The sequence below is a fragment of the Bos javanicus genome, chromosome 6, assembly GCF_032452875.1.
Source record: "Bos javanicus breed banteng chromosome 6, ARS-OSU_banteng_1.0, whole genome shotgun sequence".
In the NCBI taxonomy this organism is placed as follows: Eukaryota; Metazoa; Chordata; class Mammalia; order Artiodactyla; family Bovidae; genus Bos; species Bos javanicus.
Window position 1 is genome coordinate 93,948,403 of NC_083873.1, and position 18,741 is coordinate 93,967,143.

At 42.3% G+C, this 18,741-nt stretch overlaps 1 protein-coding gene and 1 long non-coding RNA gene across 6 annotated transcripts in view; one reads left to right on the forward strand and one right to left on the reverse strand.

Moving 5' to 3' along the window:
• PAQR3 (progestin and adipoQ receptor family member 3) overlaps positions 1–18,407 on the reverse strand; it is a 30,810-nt gene extending 12,403 nt beyond the window's left edge. For 3 of the 5 annotated variants that reach the window (XR_009737084.1, XM_061420579.1, XM_061420577.1), the window contains exons 1-5: positions 18,036–18,407; positions 12,460–12,622; positions 7,411–7,566; positions 2,763–2,960; positions 322–412 (exon numbers count right to left, since the gene is read on the reverse strand). Coding sequence is in view for 2 of the 5 variants with exons in the window: in XM_061420579.1 (XP_061276563.1) it covers positions 322–412; positions 2,763–2,960; positions 7,411–7,566; positions 12,460–12,622; positions 18,036–18,220 (793 nt within the window). In the remaining 3 variants the exon portion in view is untranslated. The remainder of the gene's footprint in view (positions 1–321; positions 413–2,762; positions 2,961–7,410; positions 7,567–12,459; positions 12,623–18,035) is intronic. The other 2 variants (XR_009737083.1, XR_009737085.1) reach the window with 2 other exon arrangements.
• The window catches only part of LOC133249758 (uncharacterized), a 475,012-nt gene that overhangs the window by 228,114 nt on the left and 228,157 nt on the right, over positions 1–18,741 (forward strand). The gene's annotated exons all lie outside the window — the stretch shown is intronic.

Here is an 18,741-nt window from a genome sequence, read left to right on the forward strand (position 1 = left end):
ATTAATTTTTAAGCATAAGCAACTTTTGTGGAACAAAGTGCTCCACAAAAAAGCAGTGGTTGAGAACTCACTATTGAAATGGTGAAGTGAAATGGTGAAGTGAAATGGTGGTAACCCTATCTACTGGACTCAACTTCTATTGTGACAATGAAAGAAAAAGTTTGTGAAAGCCATCAGAGAGTTCAAATTTTAGATAACATTTGAGAAAAGCCATTCTATAATCAGTAATATTGGGGAAAAAAATCTGTTTTGATACTCTGACGTATATACCTCCACCATTTAGACTAAAGTCATAAATCCATTCTAAAAACATATACCTACCTGGAAAATACCTTTCTGGAACTTTGGAAATGTAGAACAGGAAAGCAAGAAGAGCAATCACATACATGACAACTACACGGGGTGCAAAGTCCTGAAAAGCAAAACACAGGTTTTCACAGATCTCCCGACTGTGACTGAACTTCCAACTTACTGATATTATAAATCTAATTAATATAATTAAACACAGAGAATTAGAATTCATAGGTGGGATTTAAGTCTATTGAATCTTACAGACAGTCTCCAGTAATAGAAACCTAGCTCTCAATACTTTCGGAAGCGTTTCATAGGAGTGGAACACAGAGACTGCCCTAAGGGTCAGGGCACTAAAGCAGCTAAAGCTTCAACAGGGTGAAAGTGCAAAGGGCAGCCAACTCCCATTTTTACAACATGGGTGCCTGCGTGGAATACATGTGGGAATGGAGTAACCAGCTGAATAAGCAAAGAGACTAAACAGGGATCTGTGGCTGGAAAAGACCCAAGAGGCTCAGCCCAACAGTGATATCTGTTCCACCATCCCAGATAAATGATTCTCTTGAATACTACTGTGCAAAGATCTCTTGGAAAGCTTTCCTTGTCCTAAGAAAATCAGCCAGCTCTAATTTATACACCTTGTTCCTAATTCTGATTATAAACCTAATTTACTAAGAAGCCATTTAAGAAATAAAACAAATGACTTTTCTTCCCTCTACACATATTCGAGAACCATCATGGAGCCCCTCTCCCCTGAAACCTATGTTCTCAGACAATCAACCTCAGATTCTACAAACATTCTAGAACAAAGCTCCACTGTACCTCCAGGATAGCTGTTTGGAACTTTGCATCTTTGGTCAAGCACCTCTCTCTCCATCTTTTTAAAACTAGACCTTACTGGAGAATTTCTCTGGAAGTCTCCCTTTGTTTCTGTACTGGGATGATCTCTGTTTATATTAGATTTCCATCTTAGAGAACCAGTCTTCCTAAGCCATATTTCAAGACTGCTGAACACAGGAAAGTGTCCCCCCGCCCTCCCTCACACTTATTTTTTTCAATTTCTTAAAAATCTACTGGCCTAATAGGTCTGGTTCTCTTTCTTTAATAACAAGATAAGCTTATGGTAAGCTTGAAAGTGAAAGTGAAGTGGCTTAGTTGTGTCCGACTCTTTGCGACCCCATGGACTGTAGCCTACCATGCTCCTCCATCCATGGGATTATCCAGGCAAGAGTACTGGTGTGGGTTGCCATTTCCTTCTCCATATGATAAGCTTAAAAAGATGCATTTCCCTCATCCCAAAACATTCACTTCTGTATCAACAATTACTCACTTCTGGTTAGGATTGAATCTATTAAGAGAGTGGCACTTCTCCATTCTATTTCCTGGGCATCAAAACTGTCACAAAAATGATGTTTTCACAGATACCAGGATCACTGAAGTTACTTATCACCACTATCACACCTTTATCCCAATTTTTTAGTCTTATAAAGCATCACCCTCATTCTCAAGTTGGCAACACAGCCAAATCATATCACTCAATTCACTACACCAGACTTCCTTTCTTTTTAGTTTTATATGCAGATGATTTCCACCATGCTGTTAGCAATAGTATATAAGCCTACCATTAGCCTCTACTCTTCTAAAAATATATAATTCTTTTGAATAAAACCTGCATTTAAATCTCCATATTTCAAAGGTCCTATTGTAACAAGTGTATGCAATTTCTTCTAGATTTCTCAGCATAATTATGTTAAAAATTCTTGTTTACTCCCTAGCACATACTCAGAGCATTTATTTACAAATCTCTAAGAATTTAGATCTTACTTCTAACTCCCTTCTCAAGAATGCTGAGGAATTCTGAGGTTCTCCCTAATGTACTCCAGCTCTCCCCGTAACAACTAATGGTCTTTTATTTCTCAATATATTTTCCCTGCGGGGTAGAATATGGTCCCATGGCTCTAGCTGCCAAGAGATTTTCAAATCTCTATTACTAGTCTCAATCTCTGAGCTAAATCCACACCTGATCTCCACTTTAACACCCCACAGGTACTGCAGACTCAAGAGGTCCAAGAATAAATCCTTCCCAACTCCTTCCCTTCCACAAACAAGCAAATCAGCTGCTTCTCCTGGCACTGACCTTGCCCCAGCTGACAAAGCTGGAAACTTAGGAGTCCTCCTCTACAGGGAGGACTTGGATATTTACATTCCAAGGGGAACAGAAAACAGTTAAGAATGTATCATCTTACAGAAATACATCTCAGAAGAAAATAGTAGTTAGAATCTATGCTGCAGAGTATGTTTTATTTATTTATTAACTATAGATGTGAAAAATTACTGCATCATTATGCAATTATAAATGTGCCCTCAAATGACAAAGACCCACCCGCTTGGCCGGAGTACACTATTTTACCCAAAGGAATGAAATTAAAAGGACAAAAAGAACGGGAACATACTGACCACACTCAGCCTACCTGGACGATAGGAGCACCAATTCCTCCATTGAGCCATACCCAGTGGAGAGTAGGGATGACTCCATACCCGGAAACAGAACAGAAGATGATAGAACGCAGCCTCTGCCACTGCTGTGTGAGGTAATTGGGATGGATCTGAGCAAAGAACACGGCCAGGATCATAGCAAGCACGGTGATCAGGTACACCTGACGCCAATACTAGAATGAAAGGACATCGCATTTCAATTATCACTGAAAATAAGGAAAGGGAATGAGCAATTTTCAATTTTGGCTTCTAAGGAATGCATTCCAAACTGTACTTACTTTGGTATTTTCACTTCCAAACACAATTACCTTCCTTCCTTAAAACAATGCACGTTGCATACAATTGTTAGGTCTCTTAGGATGACAAACCAGACCCCAAAGTGAGGCGGTAAAGAACACATTTATTCACACAAAAGCATTCCCTGCTGTTGCTGCTGCTAAGTCGCTTCAGTCGTGTCCGACTCTGTGCGACCCCATAGACGGCAGCCCACCAGGCTCCCCCGTCCCTGGGAGTCTCCAGGCAAGAACACTGGAGTGGGTTGCCATTTCCTTCTCCAATGCATGAAAGTGAAGAGTGAAAGTGAAGTCACTCAGTCGTGTCCGACTCCTAGCGACCCCATGGACTGCAGCCCACCAGGCTCCTCTGTCCATGGGATTTTCCAGGCAAGAGTACTGGAGTGGGGTGCCATTGCCTATTATATGCCAGGGGCAACTAAAGTCCTGTGGAAACAAAGACAAAGCTCAATGGGCGAGCTCACAGGCTATGAGGGGGGCAGACGTATAACGAGATGATTATAATCAAAGGATAAGGACTGCAGTTGAGTTATGAACAGAATGTTGTAGGACCACAGAAGAGGGAGCAATTGCTACCTGAAAGAGTTAAAAAACGCTTCATAGAGGAAATGACAACTAATCTGGGTCCTGAGGAATATGTAAGATTTTGTGAGAGGAGGGAGCTCTCAAGGAAAGGAAGCACAATGGAGCAAGGAAGCTTTGTGAAGGGAACTTGAAAGGCAGATACACTGTTGGGCTATGTATTTGTAACTTTTCCAAGCTGGCGCTGAGGGAGTAGCAGAGCTCTTGAAGAAAAAGATGATGTAGTTATTTTTCAAACTAACTTATTAGAATAACTCTGACATCAGTGTAAAGAAAGAAAAAAAAAAAGAGGTGACAGGAAGCTAGCTAGGAGGATATTAAATATTTGATTCAAAGAGAAAATGGCTTGGACTGTTGCTGAACAAGAAAGACAGACGTGAGCACCAGATTCAGGAGGCATTTTTGAAGTAAACTAAAATTTTAATGGTTGACTGTCTATGGGATAGGGCAGCAGAGGATGGGTCAACTGTTTGCTGTAGAAAAGGCCACGCAGATGGCTTCTACTAGTGGAGCAAATGAACAGGTGACCCAGCATGAGGGTGTGTGTGTATTGGGGGTAGAAAATGGTGAAACATGAAATATCATTCATTTCAAAATACATCAAGTGTGAAGGGCTTACAGAATTATTTAGGTATCTAAACGAGAGGTTGAAAAGCTAGTCCTGAAGCTCAAAAGTTGTTAGTTGTCCTAACAACACAGTTAGGACAGAATTCTTAACCTGGGCTCCAAGGACTTCTCTGGGACCATTACAACTTGCTGAAACTCACATGTCAAAATGACTGATCAGTCTGCACCCAAATGCATATTATCTGGGATGGAGGGTCCACAGTTTTCAATCTCATCCTCAAAGCAGCCTGCGTTCCTTAAAAGGTAAAGCGCCATTAGAGCAACTGAATATTTGGTTAAATGATGAGATATCAGAGGTAAGAAAACAATTTTTCCTTTAAATGATTATGGACTATATTAGTTCTAGCAGATTTTTGTTTTTTTCCTCTTTAATCTACCTTGGAGTTGTGGTTCTTCTGAAAAAAGATTTACAGTTCTCCCACTAGTCTCTCTGATGATCAGAATGCTTGGGAAGAGGTAAACAAAAAACCGGTTTCAGAGAAATACAGAATAAGATAAGCAAAACATTTCTAGTATTACATACTCAAAAGCCTATTTTTAAAGATGTCAACATTTTCATGTAAAATGAGTAAGTTGTGAAAGGTGAGCAGATATGGGTAGTTTACTACTAAAATCAAATCAATTTACAACAGGGTAAATGGCATATATATTTAATTATATGCTTCCATTCCAATGTAATCAGGCCTGAGGAACAAATGGCTTATGAGCAAGTGGCTATCATTAATAATGTTCTTACATTCAAACCAAATTCTGATTTTTCACTTTGCTAGTTTTACACTCTAGCAGTGTTGCCATTTTTCTCCATTACTGTGGAGTGACAAAGATCCTACTTAAGAATTCCCAACAATCAGAGGTCTCCTGTGCTGCAGCCTACCCACCCAGGGAGTGAAGGCTGGGGATATGGTCTGGACCCCTCCTTCCAAGGGGAGGGCTCAGACAGGACAGACTCTCGTCCTGTGACTAGCAGGTCTGCTGTTCCTGGGAGAGTGGCTCAGTTTTGGCTCTGAAAGGGAAGGAACTAAAAGGATAAAAGGAAAAGAGAAAATGGTTTGGTGGGGGGCAGGAGAAAAAGAGAGGCGGGTCGATGGGGACTTTCTGAATGGGAGGTCTTGAGATGGACTTGACTGAGACATGAGATGAGGAGGGAGTTGGCCAATAAATTCAGATCAGCTGCTCTATAATTTGATCACAGTGTTTCAAATGCTGCTTACCCAAGGCAAAAACTGACTTTTCTAACTTGAGGCTCAGAAAGCAGCGGTGATCAAGAATTCAGATAGCAGTAGTAGTGTTAGTTGCTCAGTCGTGTTAGACTCTTCGCGACCCCATGGACTGTAGTCTGTCAGGCTCCTCTATCCGTGGGATTCTCCAGGCAAGGATACTGGAGTGGGTTGCCATTCCCTTCTCCAAGGGATCTTTCCAACCCAGGGACTGAACCCGGGTGTCCTGCGTTGCAGGCAGATACTTTACCATTTGAGCTACAACATATGTTAGAATTCAGAGCAGACACATGTTAAAAACACTCACCACTCATCTGGTCTGTCTCTAGGTCTGACTCTAACTATAAGACTAAGGAAAGGAAAATATATTTCTTATATAAGAATACTGGTCAACACATTCACAGATATACTTTTCTTTTTTTTCCACTGAGAGAGGAATAAAGGATAAGAAGGGAAAATGGAAAGTAGCACCTAGCTTCATAATTTTAACCAGTACTAACTTGATCTTCAACTCCAGCAACACAAAAATAAAAGATGTGTAATGTGCATCTGAGGACTCAGACAGCTATATGGTTTTAGTGAGGAAATAGTAAAATTTAATATTTCACAATAAACTGTGGAAAATTCTGAAAGAGATGGGAATACCAGACCACCTGACCTGCCTCTTGAGAAATCTATATGCAGGTCAGGAAGCAACAGTTAGAACTGGACATGGAACAACAGACTGGTTCCAAATAGGAAAAGGAGTATGTCAAGGCTGTATATTATCACCCTGCTTATTTAACTTATATGCAGAGTACATGATGAGCAATGCTGGGCTGGAAGAAGCACAAGCTGGAATCAAGATTGGTGGGAGAAATATCAATAACCTCAGATACGCAGATGACACCACCCTTATGGCAGAAAGTGAAAAGGAACTCAAAAGCCTCTTGATGAAAGTGAAAGAGGAGAGTGAAAAAGTTGGCTTAAAGCTCAACATTCAGAAAACGAAGATCATGGCATCTGGCCCCATCACTTCATGGCAAATAGATGGGGAAACAGTGGAAACAGTGTCAGACTTTATTTTTCTGGGCTCCAAAATCACTGCAGATGGTGACTGCAGCCATGAAATTAAAAGACGCTTACTCCTTGGAAGGAAAGTTATGACCAACCTAGATAGCGTATTCAAAAGCAGAGACATTACTTCGCCGACAAAGGTCCGTCTAGTCCAGGCTATGGTTTTTCCAGTGGTCATGTATGGATGTGAGAGTTGGACTGTGAAGAAAGCTGAGCGCCGAAGAATTGATGCTTTTGAACTGTGGTGTTGGAGAAGACTCTTGAGAGTCCCTTGGACTGCAAGGAGATCCAACCAGTCCATTCTGAAGGAGATCAACCCTGGGTGTTCTCTGGAAGGAATGATGCTAAAGCTGAAACTCTAATAGTTTGACCACCTCATGCGAAGAGTTGACTCATTGGAAAAGACTCTGATGCTGAGAGGGATTAGGGGCAGGAGGAGAAGGGGACGACTGAAGATGAGATGGCTGGATAGCATCACTGACTCAACAGACGTGAGTCTGAGTGAACTCCAGGAGTTGGTGATGGACAGGGAGGCCTGGCATGCTGCAATTCACGGGGTCGAAAAGAGTCGGACATGACTGAGCGACTGAACTGAACTGAACTGAATGTTTAAGTTTCAGAAGACAACATATATATATTTTCCACGGAAAATCAGTAAAGGAGTAGGAGCTGATAACAGATGTTAGAGATCATGGGTCCCTTTTGAAAAATGAGTTTATGACTCCACTAGACTTTACTGTTTCTTCAATTAGTTAATTATGTGTCTATTCAGAAGTTCAAGGGAATCATGGAAAGATAAAAGACCTATACCTGAAAGGGAGTATGTAAAATGTTTTTAAGTTACTTACATTATTACAATAAAATGCATAAAATACACCGGAGACATAGCAGCCCAGTATTCCAATAGAAATTCCTGCATAATCTAATGCCATCCATCTTCGACAGGTTTTTTCTGATCGATGGCAGGAAAAGAGATGATAGCCCACGGAGCAAAGCATACAGACCTAGGGAAAATAAAACAAACATTATCAAAGTGAAACAAACAAAATGATAAAAGCAACTCAGGCATGACGTTCAGGGAAGTGGCCAGGTGAAGTCCAGGTTTTTCAGCCAAACAGACCTAGACGCGGACGCTGGCTTTGTGCATGACTATATGTCATTTTCTTAAGCCTCAGTTTCCTCATGGGTAAAATGGGGACAAAAATCATAAAGAAAGAAATCTATACTGATAGCTATTTTATAAGATAAACAATTTTAAATGAGTAGTACAATAGAAGGAAATCTATCTATTGCATCTTATTTTGATCCATGAATGTTTCCTTTTAAAAACTACTTACTATAGAAGTAAGGCATGTCCTTAGAAAGATGAAAAGAAAAAAATGCAATTTGATGATATAAAAAAATAAGCCCCACCCAATCTACTCTTCAGTGGTAGCCACTGGTACTACCTTTTATGTGCCTGTCCAGATATTTTCAACGAACATATCAAACACCTATGATACAGAAGTCTATATATACACACATAAGAACACATTTTAAATTAATCAGATAAAATCATATTATATAGTTTGCTCTGCTATTTGTTTTTTTCACTTAATTTAAGATCTTTTATGCCTGTATGAGACTTCATTGTATAGAGTTTAAGTTAAAGTTAAACATGGCTTTGGTGCATTCAAGGAAAAATAATTGTGACTTATGCTGACTATATGCTGCCAAATTGAGAGCAAAGCTTATCTAATTCAATCGGGTGCTGTGAAGATTGATAAGGTTTCTGTAGCTGAACTCCCTCTAGTCATTAAATACCAGCTGTGTGTCATATACTGGGGATACAAAGATGAAGCCTCTACTATCAAAGAGATTTTTTTTGGGCAAGTGAGCAAATGGTGATGTTGGAAGTCCTATAGGAACCGTGCAGAGCACAGTTAGAAAACAGAGGAGGGAGGGAACTGGGTCTGTGGGTGCATGCGTACCCTGGAGGGTGGGAGCTGCAGGAGGAAGAAAGTCACATATTTCATAGGAGGGCTGCCGCTTGAGCGGCACCTCAGTTGCTCTGGCATTCATCAAGGACAGAAACAAAGGTGTGCGCAGGGTTACGGGTGGGTCCACAGCAAAAGCAGCATATTGAACCCAACACCCTAAGCAATGAATGCCATGTGGTCTTCTTCATGATATGATTAGGACAAGTCCTATACATCAAGGAGTCTTAACTTCAATATTATGGACTCTGTGATACTACTGAAGATTTTAATGCACCTTTATAGAAAGGTTGACATGAGAGGTTACAACACTAGCCTTAGGAAACAATGACTAGAGCCTACACTAAGGCAAGGACAGTGGGGATGGGGAAAATGGGCCAGATAAATGGTCATCTAGCCATTCTATTGGAGAAGGCAATGGCAACCCACTCCAGTACTCGTGCCTGGGAAATTCCATGGACAGAGGAGCCTAGTAGGCTACAGTCCATGGGGTCGCTAGGAGTCGGACACGACTGAGCAACTTCACTTTCACTTTTCACTTTCATGCACTGGAGAAGGAAATGGCAACCCACTCTAGTATTCTTGCCTGGAGAATCCCAGGGACAGGGGAGCCTGTTGGGCTGCCGTCTATGGGGTCACACAGAGTTGGACACGGCTGACGTGACTTAACAGCAGCAGCCATTCTATGGGGTTCCTAGGTGGTGCTAGTGGTAAAGAATCCGCTTGCCAATGCAGGAGACTTAAGAGATGCGGGTTTGATCCCGGGGTTGGGAGATCCTCTGAAGAAGGAAAAGGCAACCCACTTCAGTATTCTTGCCTGGAGAATCCCATGGACAGAGGAGCCTGGCAGGCTACAGTCCATGGGTTCCAAACAGCTGGACCCAACTTAGCAACTAAAAACAAACAACAATATACAAATCAGTCCCCACAGCCTCAATATCAACATTCAAAACAAGGTTCCTAACTAGAGTCTGATTTCTTCTTCTGCTATCTAAAATCCTTAATGCTCTGTGGCTTTGGCTACTAAACTGCAAGTCAGAGTGCACTGACCCAATTAAACGTAACTTTAAGAAGTTATGTTTTCTATTATCCTTGAGATAAAAGAATACATCCAGAGAACATGAAGGGGTACTTTCTCACTGCCTGGAAAAGACCTCACTGCCACAGTGCTGAGTGACATAAGCAGAGTCGATGCCTCTCAGAAGGAGGTAGAAAGGTAGGCAGGCAAGTGTGAGGCACGTGTGCATCCACAAACATCTGGAGCGATTTTACCCCAAATGTCCACCGTGCAAGTGGAATTTCAAATGGCTTTTTATAAAACTTTCTTCCAAATACCACTTGTTTGCTCGAATTTCTACATGAGCGTATCTTATAGTAATAAAAAGAAACAACAAGAAAGCTACTTTCATTGTGAAAAGGAAAGTAAAACTGGAAAGAGAAAAATAACAGTATCAAGTGGAAAAGATTAATAAAATATAGGGTATTCACAGAGGACATGTGAATGTTTGAAGAGTTAGCCTAAACTAAAGTATGTTCTGTTTTGAAAGGGACATGTTGTTAGAGTTGCTTAAAAAAAACTGGCTGAAAAATTATCTGACATATTGAGTATGTCTGTTTTCCGGGAAGTTTCCTTCTGTGGAATATCTCACTCCATCCAGGTAGACAGACAACCACCACCTACAAGTCCAGAAAGTGCTAAGCTGTCTCTTGCTTCCAGGCCTGTCCACACATTTTTCATACTTCAATGCCCTGCCTCACTCTCCCTCTGGGATGTGATCTTGATGTCAGGCTGGTTTTGTTCTGCACCAGAGTCCCAATACCTGGCTTGGTGCCTGGATATAGACAGGAGATATGAAAAAAATATTTCTGGAACTGAATGTTAAGGAACTGAATATAGGGAAAGGCATTCTCAAATTTTATTTTTCTCTAAGATAGAAAGATTTCTGAGAAAGCGCAAAGCCCCTGAAATTACACTCTACTATTTAGAATGCACTATATTAATCTTATTGGTAGGAAAGCATGAGCATTTAAAAAGTTCAGGGAAGAGAAAAAAAATGTTATATATCTTTAAAAAATTAAATGTATATCAGTATTAATACATACACTGATGATTTACCATGCTGCCTGCTGACTCGAAGAATCTGGAGAAACTGGGTGAACAAGTTATAATATCATAAAAATAACAAAAATGGTATTTGTAAGTAGGGCAGGTGTGCTCATGTGACTTCAGCAAGCTGTGCTGTGTGTAACAGAAAGATCACTGCACCAGCAGTTAGGAGAACAGGACTTTACTGGCCTACTGAACAGCCTTGAGCAAGTGACTCTAACACTTTAGGCATTTCTTCATTGGCAGGTGTTTTAATTATTTCATCTTCTCAGTTTTGTAATGCAGTGCTTTCTTAAACCACTATGAAAATAAACATATATTCCCTGAACTAACATCAGCTGTGGCTGGGAGGATAACGGGCAGGCCGAGGGTCAGAGGAAAGCTTGTGGGATCCTCAAAGGAGATAGTATCCATATAACTAGCAGTAGAGCATAAACCAGTTTTTCTGATTATTGATTATAAGAGCATCTTAATAGTGGGCGTGTGTGTTAGTCACTTAGTCGTGTCTGACTCTGACTCGAGACCCCATGGACTGTAGCCCACCAGGCTCCTTTGTCCATGGAATTCTCCAGGCAAGAATACTGGAGTGGGTTGCCATTCCTTTCTCCAGGGGATCTTTCTGATCCACAGGTCAAAGTCGGGTCTCCTGCATGGCAGGCGGATTCTTTACCATCTGAGACAGGTAAGCATGGGCAAATGGATTCATTTCCATTTTAAAAATAGAGATAGGTTTTAAAGAGATGTTTAGGCTCTGATCAGGACAAAAATTAAACCTGAGAATGAGTATACTGTAAAAAAAAAAAAAAGAAAAAATAATTTTCTAATAATAACACAAAAATACAGAGTATTCTTTCCCTCAAAGAAATTAAAATCTTATTCTAGAAACTAGAATTGGAAGAAAAGGGAGAAGGGGATGTTTCCATTGTGTTTCTTAATCATTTAAGTCCAAAGTTTTGAGTCAGATGATGAAGGCCTGAAATGAATTAACACACAACGAAAGCACAGCTGTGTGGTTGACTTATGGATTCCCCTTTCAGGCAGCAGCAGGTTAACTGCTGGAAGTGCTGGCCTATGTCTGGGGGAGGAAGGATGATACTTTTTTCTTTCAATTTTTATGTTTTATCTGTACTTTGCGTTTTTTTTTTTTTTTTAATTTAAAAAATATCATCTGGATTTTGGTCCATATTAGCTTTCTTCTTTAGAAACTCGTGTTTGAAAAATTATTAAACATTACTTTTAAAGGCCTTTTTACAGGTTGCTGAAGAAAAGTAAAAGTGCTGAGGGACCAACATGTTAGGTCAATGGAGGAAACGTCACAGAGAAGAAACAAAGTATTTCAAATCAGGAAAGTGCAAAAGGCCCAAAGGAGATTAACATTAAAGTGAGAGAAAAGATTAATACCAGCAAAACGAGGCAACAGAATTAAGACAATAAGGAAACAAGTACAAAAGTCATAGACATATAAAAGGTGAGAAATGTTCCCAAACAAGTTTTAAGCACACAATAGGGTTCTACTTCAGTTGGCAAATAGAACACAATGAGAGATTTCTATCTCTGGATTAATCTTATAGCACAGATGTCTAGAGAAAGGAAGAAAAAAGAAATTTTCTCAATCTTTCAAACTTCATGGATTTCAAATACACTCTCAGAAAAACATACTTTGGGTGCTTCTATTAGGAAATCGAATAAGCTAGCTTACACGCTGCTTTGGGGCTCTTTGTAGCAAGTGGTGGGTGTGGAGTAAGGCCACCTGCCCAAGCCTGTGGGACCAAAGTTCTCTTTAGCAACAATAGTGCTTGTGAAATGAGACTTACCTGGAAGCAGAAGAGACAAATGGAACAAATTACAAAATCTTCTCTGGATGCACTTGCTGAAGGTAACACAGATGTCATGTCATATATTCCCAGCGTGAAGAAGAGGAAGAAACCTAACAAATGACTCCAGATGTTTACTGTCTCATTAGATAAAATGAACAAACTGGAAAAACAAACAAACAAACATGCAGCTCAGATTCAGATCTGCTGGCTCACTGGAGGCATTTATAAGGGTAGGGACAATTTGGTTGGTGGAGGACGTTATCAAATACTCGCTACTTTAAGCCCTTAACTCCATCTTGGCCTTTTTAAATTTGATGTACCATTTAGTTTAAGTTTTTCCACAACTCCATCAATCCTGGGATCTTACAGTTTTTTGTTTTTTTTTCCCCTTCCCATCTCTTATTATATTTACCATTTCAGTTATTTATGTATAAATTCCATCTCATTCTCTAGCATATCAATTCCCTGACAACTGGCACCATTAATCTTTATGATACCACTGTTCTCAGCACAGGGTCCTGCTCAGATTAGATGCTACGTGTCTACAGAAATAAACATACAGATTAAAACTGGGTGCTAGCTAACACAGTCCGACATTCAGTAATAGGCATCTGAAAACCTGCTAAGCTTAGGCATACTTCAAAATACCTTTTTAGTATACACTGGGTTTCCCTGGCAGCTCAGATGGTAAAGAACCTGCCTGCAATGCAAGAGACCCAGGTTCGATCCCTGGGTTGGGAAGATGCCCTGGAGAAGGGAATGAATGGCTACCCACTCCAGTATTCTTGCCTGGAAAATTCCATGGACAGAAGAGCATGGCAGGCTACAGTCCATGGAGTCACAAAGAGTCGGACATGACTGAGAAACTAACACTTTCACTTCAGTATATATAACAGGCAAGTGCAAAGTTAAATGGACTTGAGACAAGCAGGATAAATACAAATGGATCCACCGGAGATGTTCTCTAAGACAGGCATGCTCCAACAACTTTGCTAAGGTTGTTCTGAAACCAAACTAGTTTCCAGGTGGCATGAGTTTATTCTTTGTTGGAATAACAGGAGGTTACTTTTAGTATCTTTCCCAGCTGAGCTACCAGGGAAGCCATAAAGGAAAGATATAAGCATCTGAATGCAGAGTTCCAAAAAATAGCAAGAAGAGATGAAAAAGCCTTCCTCAGCGATCAGTGCAAAGAAACAGAGAAAACAACAGAATGGGAAAGACTAGAGATCTCTTCAAGAAAATGAGAGATACCAAGGGAACATTTCATGCAAAGATGGGCTTGATAAAGGACAGAAATGGTATGGATCTAAGAGAAGCAGAAAATATTAAGAAGAGGTGGCAAGAAAACACAGAAGAACTGTACAAAAAAGATCTTCATGACTCAGATAATCATGATGATGTGATCACTCACCTAGAGCCAGACATCCTGGAATGTGAAGTCAAGTGGGCCTTAGAAAGCATCACTACAAACAAAGCTAGTGGAGGTGATGGAATTCCAGTTGAGCTATTTCAAATCCTGAAAGATGATGCTGTGAAAGTGCTGCACTCAATATGCCAGCAAATTTGGAAAACTCAGCAGTGGCCACAGGACTGGAAAAGGTCAGTTTTCATTCCAATCCCAAAGAAAGGCATTGCCAAAGAATGCTCAAACTACCGCATAATTGCACTCATCTCACACACTAGTAAAGTAATGCTCAAAATTCTCCAAGCCAGGCTTCAGCAATACGTGAATTGCGAACTTCCTGATGTTCAAGCTGGTTTTAGAAAAGGCAGAGGAACCAGAGATCAGATTGCCAACATCTGCTGGATCATGGAAAAAGCAGAAGAGTTCCAGAAAAACATCTATTTCTGCTTTATTGACTATGCCAAAGCCTTTGACTGTGTGGATCACAAAAACTGGAAAATTCTGAAAGAGATGGGAATACCAGACCACCTGACCTGCCTCTTGAGAAACCTATATGCAGGTCAGGAAGCAACAGTTAGAACTGGACATGGAACAACAGACTGGTTCCAAATAGGAAAAGGAGTACGTCAAGGCTGTATATTGTCACTGTGCTTATTTAACTTCTATACAGAGTACATCATGACAAACGCTGGGCTGGAAGAAGCACAACTGGAATCAAGATTGCCAGGAGAAATATCAATAACCTCAGATATGCAGATGACACCACCCTTATGGCAGAAAGTGAAGAGGAACTAAAAAGCCTCTTGATGAAAGTGAAAGAGGAGAGTGAAAAAGTTGGCTTAAAGCTCAACATTCAGAAAACGAAGATCATGGCATCTGGTCCCATCACTTCATGGGAAATAGATGGGGAAACAGTGCAAACAGTGTCAGACTTTATTTTTTGGGCTCCAAAATCACTGTAGATGGTGACTGCAGCCATGAAATTAAAAGATGCTTACTCCTTGGAAGGAAAGTTATGACCAACCTAGATAGCATATTCAAAAGCAGAGACATTATTTTGCCAACAAAGGTCCGTCTAGTCAAGGCTTTGGTTTTTCCAGTGGTCATGTATGGATGTGAGAGTTGGACTGTGAAGAAAGCTGAGCGCCGAAGAATTGATGCTTTTGAAATGTGGTGTTGGGGAAGACTCTTGAGAGCCCCTTGGACTGCAAGGAGACCCAACCAGTCCATTCTAAAGGAGATCAGTCCTGGGTGTTCATTGGAAACACTGATGCTAAAGTTGAAACTCTAATAGTCTGGCCACCTCATGCGAAGAGTTGACTCATTGGAAATGACCCTGATGCTGGGAGGGATTGGGGGCAGGAGGAGAAGGGGACGACAGAGGATGTAATGGCTGGATGGCATCACTGACTTGATGGACATGAGTCTGAGTGAACTCCGGGAGTTGGGGATGGACAGGGAGGCCTGGCGTGCTGCGATTCATGGGGTCGCAAAGAGTCGGACACGACTGAGCGACTGAACTAAACTGAACTTTTACTATCAGTACTTGTTGTCATCTTTCAATATGCCCTAACTGGTTTTGAGTTTAAATAGGGCTTCCCAGGTGGCTCAGTGGTAAAGAACCCACCTGCCAATGCAAGAGACTTGGGTTCCATCCTTGGGTCAGGATGATCCCCTGGAGGAGGAAATGGCAACCCACTCCAGTATTTTTGCCTGGGAAATCCCAAGGACAGAAGGGGCTGCAGGCTACATTCCCTGGGGTTGCAAAGAGTCAGACATGAGGGAGCACGCACGCAAATGTATAACTCTAACACAGAATTTGCAGCAGTCACCATGGTTCCCATATTCCCATGCCATAAACACAGTGGAGTCTCACACAATCAAACTATATCAAGGATAGAGTGGATCTCGTATCATTAATGTCAGCCTTTATCCTGTACAAGCTCCAAGGGGGAGAAGAGATTCAGGAATGTGAGGAAACATATCTAAGCCCAGGACTGTTTGACAGCCAGTACACATCCGTTACCTCAGAACTTTTCATGTGGTGAAACCCAGGGTAACCTGGTTAAGTGAGCAGAGAGGCACAATCATGGCACGTTCCTTCCAACTAACAGAGTACTGGCAGAACAGCTGTGACCTACTAAACCTCTCCTTATATCTAAGAGATAGATATCGGTATCTATATAGATATAGACACACAGCTGGCCCTCTAGGCAGCTAAAAGAAGAGAGGGCAAAAGCTGAACCTGGAAAACACCAAGCTGGTAGGAAGGGCACTTAGAAGAATATCCCTAGGAGGGGAGCTACTCTTAATCAACGAGAAGTTAGACACATACTCTGATCAGCTGCAAAATCAACAATCAATTTCTTCATCAGCATCTATCTGGCTTCAAATTCAAAGGTCATGGTGTTAACAAGTCACCATTTACTGAGTGTTTATTATGTGCCAGGCTGGGTGTAGTATTTACATACACAAGGACTCATTTAGTCCTTACTACTTTCTGAAGCAGATACTATAATTACCCTCATTCTTACAAACGGGGAGAGTAAGGCAGAGAGAGGTTAACTTTTGTTCAAGGTCCCACAGCTGTGAAGTGGCAGATCTGCATACTCAAGTCTTTTTCACTCAACGGCCTGAGATCTAAAGCACTGTATTTTCACTCCTTGATCTATGAGATTTAGACCTTAACATAAGAATGCAGAGGTGGGTTTAAAGCTATTATTTAAGATAGTTCATTACCCGCTCTATCCATGTGGAACTTCACATCCACAGCAGGGGCTAGCTCTGATTTCTTGTGTAATAACTTATGCAAAGAAGGTGATAGGGAGGAAATGGCACTCAGGATTCAAACTGTCAAATGCCCTGGGCCATTTATTGAAGCCAAGCAGAGATGGACAGTGATGTCACCTTGTGACTCTGAGTTAGAGAAGAACTTCAAAGGCAGGCAGGGTGAAGGAACAGCAGAAAGACGGTGCCAAAAAGAAGATCAAGAATCAAACACGTGGTTGCTGCTTAAGCAACTCAATAGCTCACATTCCAGCAGTGGGGTCTGTCACTACACTGACCTAGAGCTAACCAACATCAGTATCTCAATTGTCTTAAAGTGGGGTCCTGTAATTAAGTACATATAGTGAGTTGTAGGGCTTCCTAGGTGGCTCAGTGGTAAAGAATCTGCCTGCCAATGCAGGAGATGGAGGTTTGATCCCTGGGTCAGGAAGATCTCCTGGAGAAGGAAATGGCAACCCACTCCAATATTCTTGCCTGGAGACGTCCATGAACAGAGGAGCCTGGTGGGCTACAGTCCATAAGGTCGCAAAAGAGTTGTATAGGACTTAAAGACTGAGCATGCAGGCAAGTGAGTTTTAACAGAAATCTAGTCTAAGAACTAGAACGCTAATTTTTCAGTTTTGTTTTCTTTTTAAACTCAGGCTTTCAAGGGACTCAATTTTAAGAATGTAGATGAAGACATTCCTTTTTTTAAAGATGTTTCTATAGTGCTCTAATGGAGGGCGGCACCACCTTATAGGCCCCCTCTGCCATTGTGCTTTTCCCACACAGCGTTTTTCACACTGGTTATTACGTAATAGTGTAATTAGCTCTTTAATGTGTGTCATCCAGGCTAGAGTTCAGTAGATTCACGAGAACAAGGGCCATACTGAGGGGGCTCCATACTATCTACTAAATGCATGAATCAGGAATTTTTAAAAATTCCTATGCCAATGTGAACTTGTTTCTTATTATACCAGCATTTATCTGGCCCCAAATATCTGAATTTCCATACGGCTGCCTTAAAAATAAACAAAGCTTAGGTATACATAGGAGCAAGTATGTCCTCGCCATTGCCAGTGGGGTCGATTCCAACATGTACCCCCAATAAACACCGAATGGAATAAAGGATGTGAACCCTTTGTAAACAGCAAAGCCCCACTGGAGTTAGTGACTATGATCATTGTTACCGTCATTAGTCCATGGATCAAGTACCCCGGCGGGGGAGAAAGAAAGATCACGAAGAGAGGAGAGGTGGCAGAAAAGGATGGAGCAGCTAGGGAACAAGGGGCGCGGAGAACAGCGGGGAAAGCAGCAGGCGGACCAGACAAAAAGGGTTTAGAGGAGGAGGAGCCGCCGGCGCTCCCCACTGGCGCACCCAGCGGAGGCGGCCAGTCTGTACCTTTTGATACACAGCCTGGAAGGCAGGTAGGCCCGGTAGCCGTCGGTGATGTACGGGTTGTCCTTGAGGGACACAGGGATCTGCTCGTAGGTGTAGAGGCGGATGCCGCGGGGCACCAGGACCGGCCAGTACTGGTAGCTGCCCAGCTCGATATAATGTGCGCTTTTCAGCAGCTTCTGATGCATCCTTCCCGGCCGCCGCCGCTCCCCAAGCGGGGAGCTCACCCAGGCCCCGCCTCCCCGGGGAGGGGGCTTCGCCGCCGCCGCAGCCCCCGCCCCGGAGCCCGCGGACACCGCGCGAGGTCCTACGGCCCCGCCGCTACCCAAGCCCGGCTCCGCGAACTGAGCGTCCACCGCCGTCAGCGCCCCGGCGGACCGGGCGGTGTCGCAGCCTTCTCTGACGTCAGCACGCCGCTGCGGGCTCCACCCCTCGGCCCTGGCTTCGATCGGTGTGGTTGGCGACTGGAGGGGGCGTGGTTGGGGAGTGTAGGGGGCGTGGTTATGAAGGAAAGGGGGCGGGGCCAGGGTCCGCGCGGGCGCGCCTTTGTGCCGGGGAGGTGGGTCTCCGTAGGAGCTCCGCTACCTGAGCGCGTAGGGGCGGCGGGCCGCGTCTACTTATCGATGACAAGAGTGCAAAACTGTATAGCAAGTACAGCGGGTTTTTTCTTATTCTGTGTTTAATTAGAAGCAATATATGTTTCATTGTG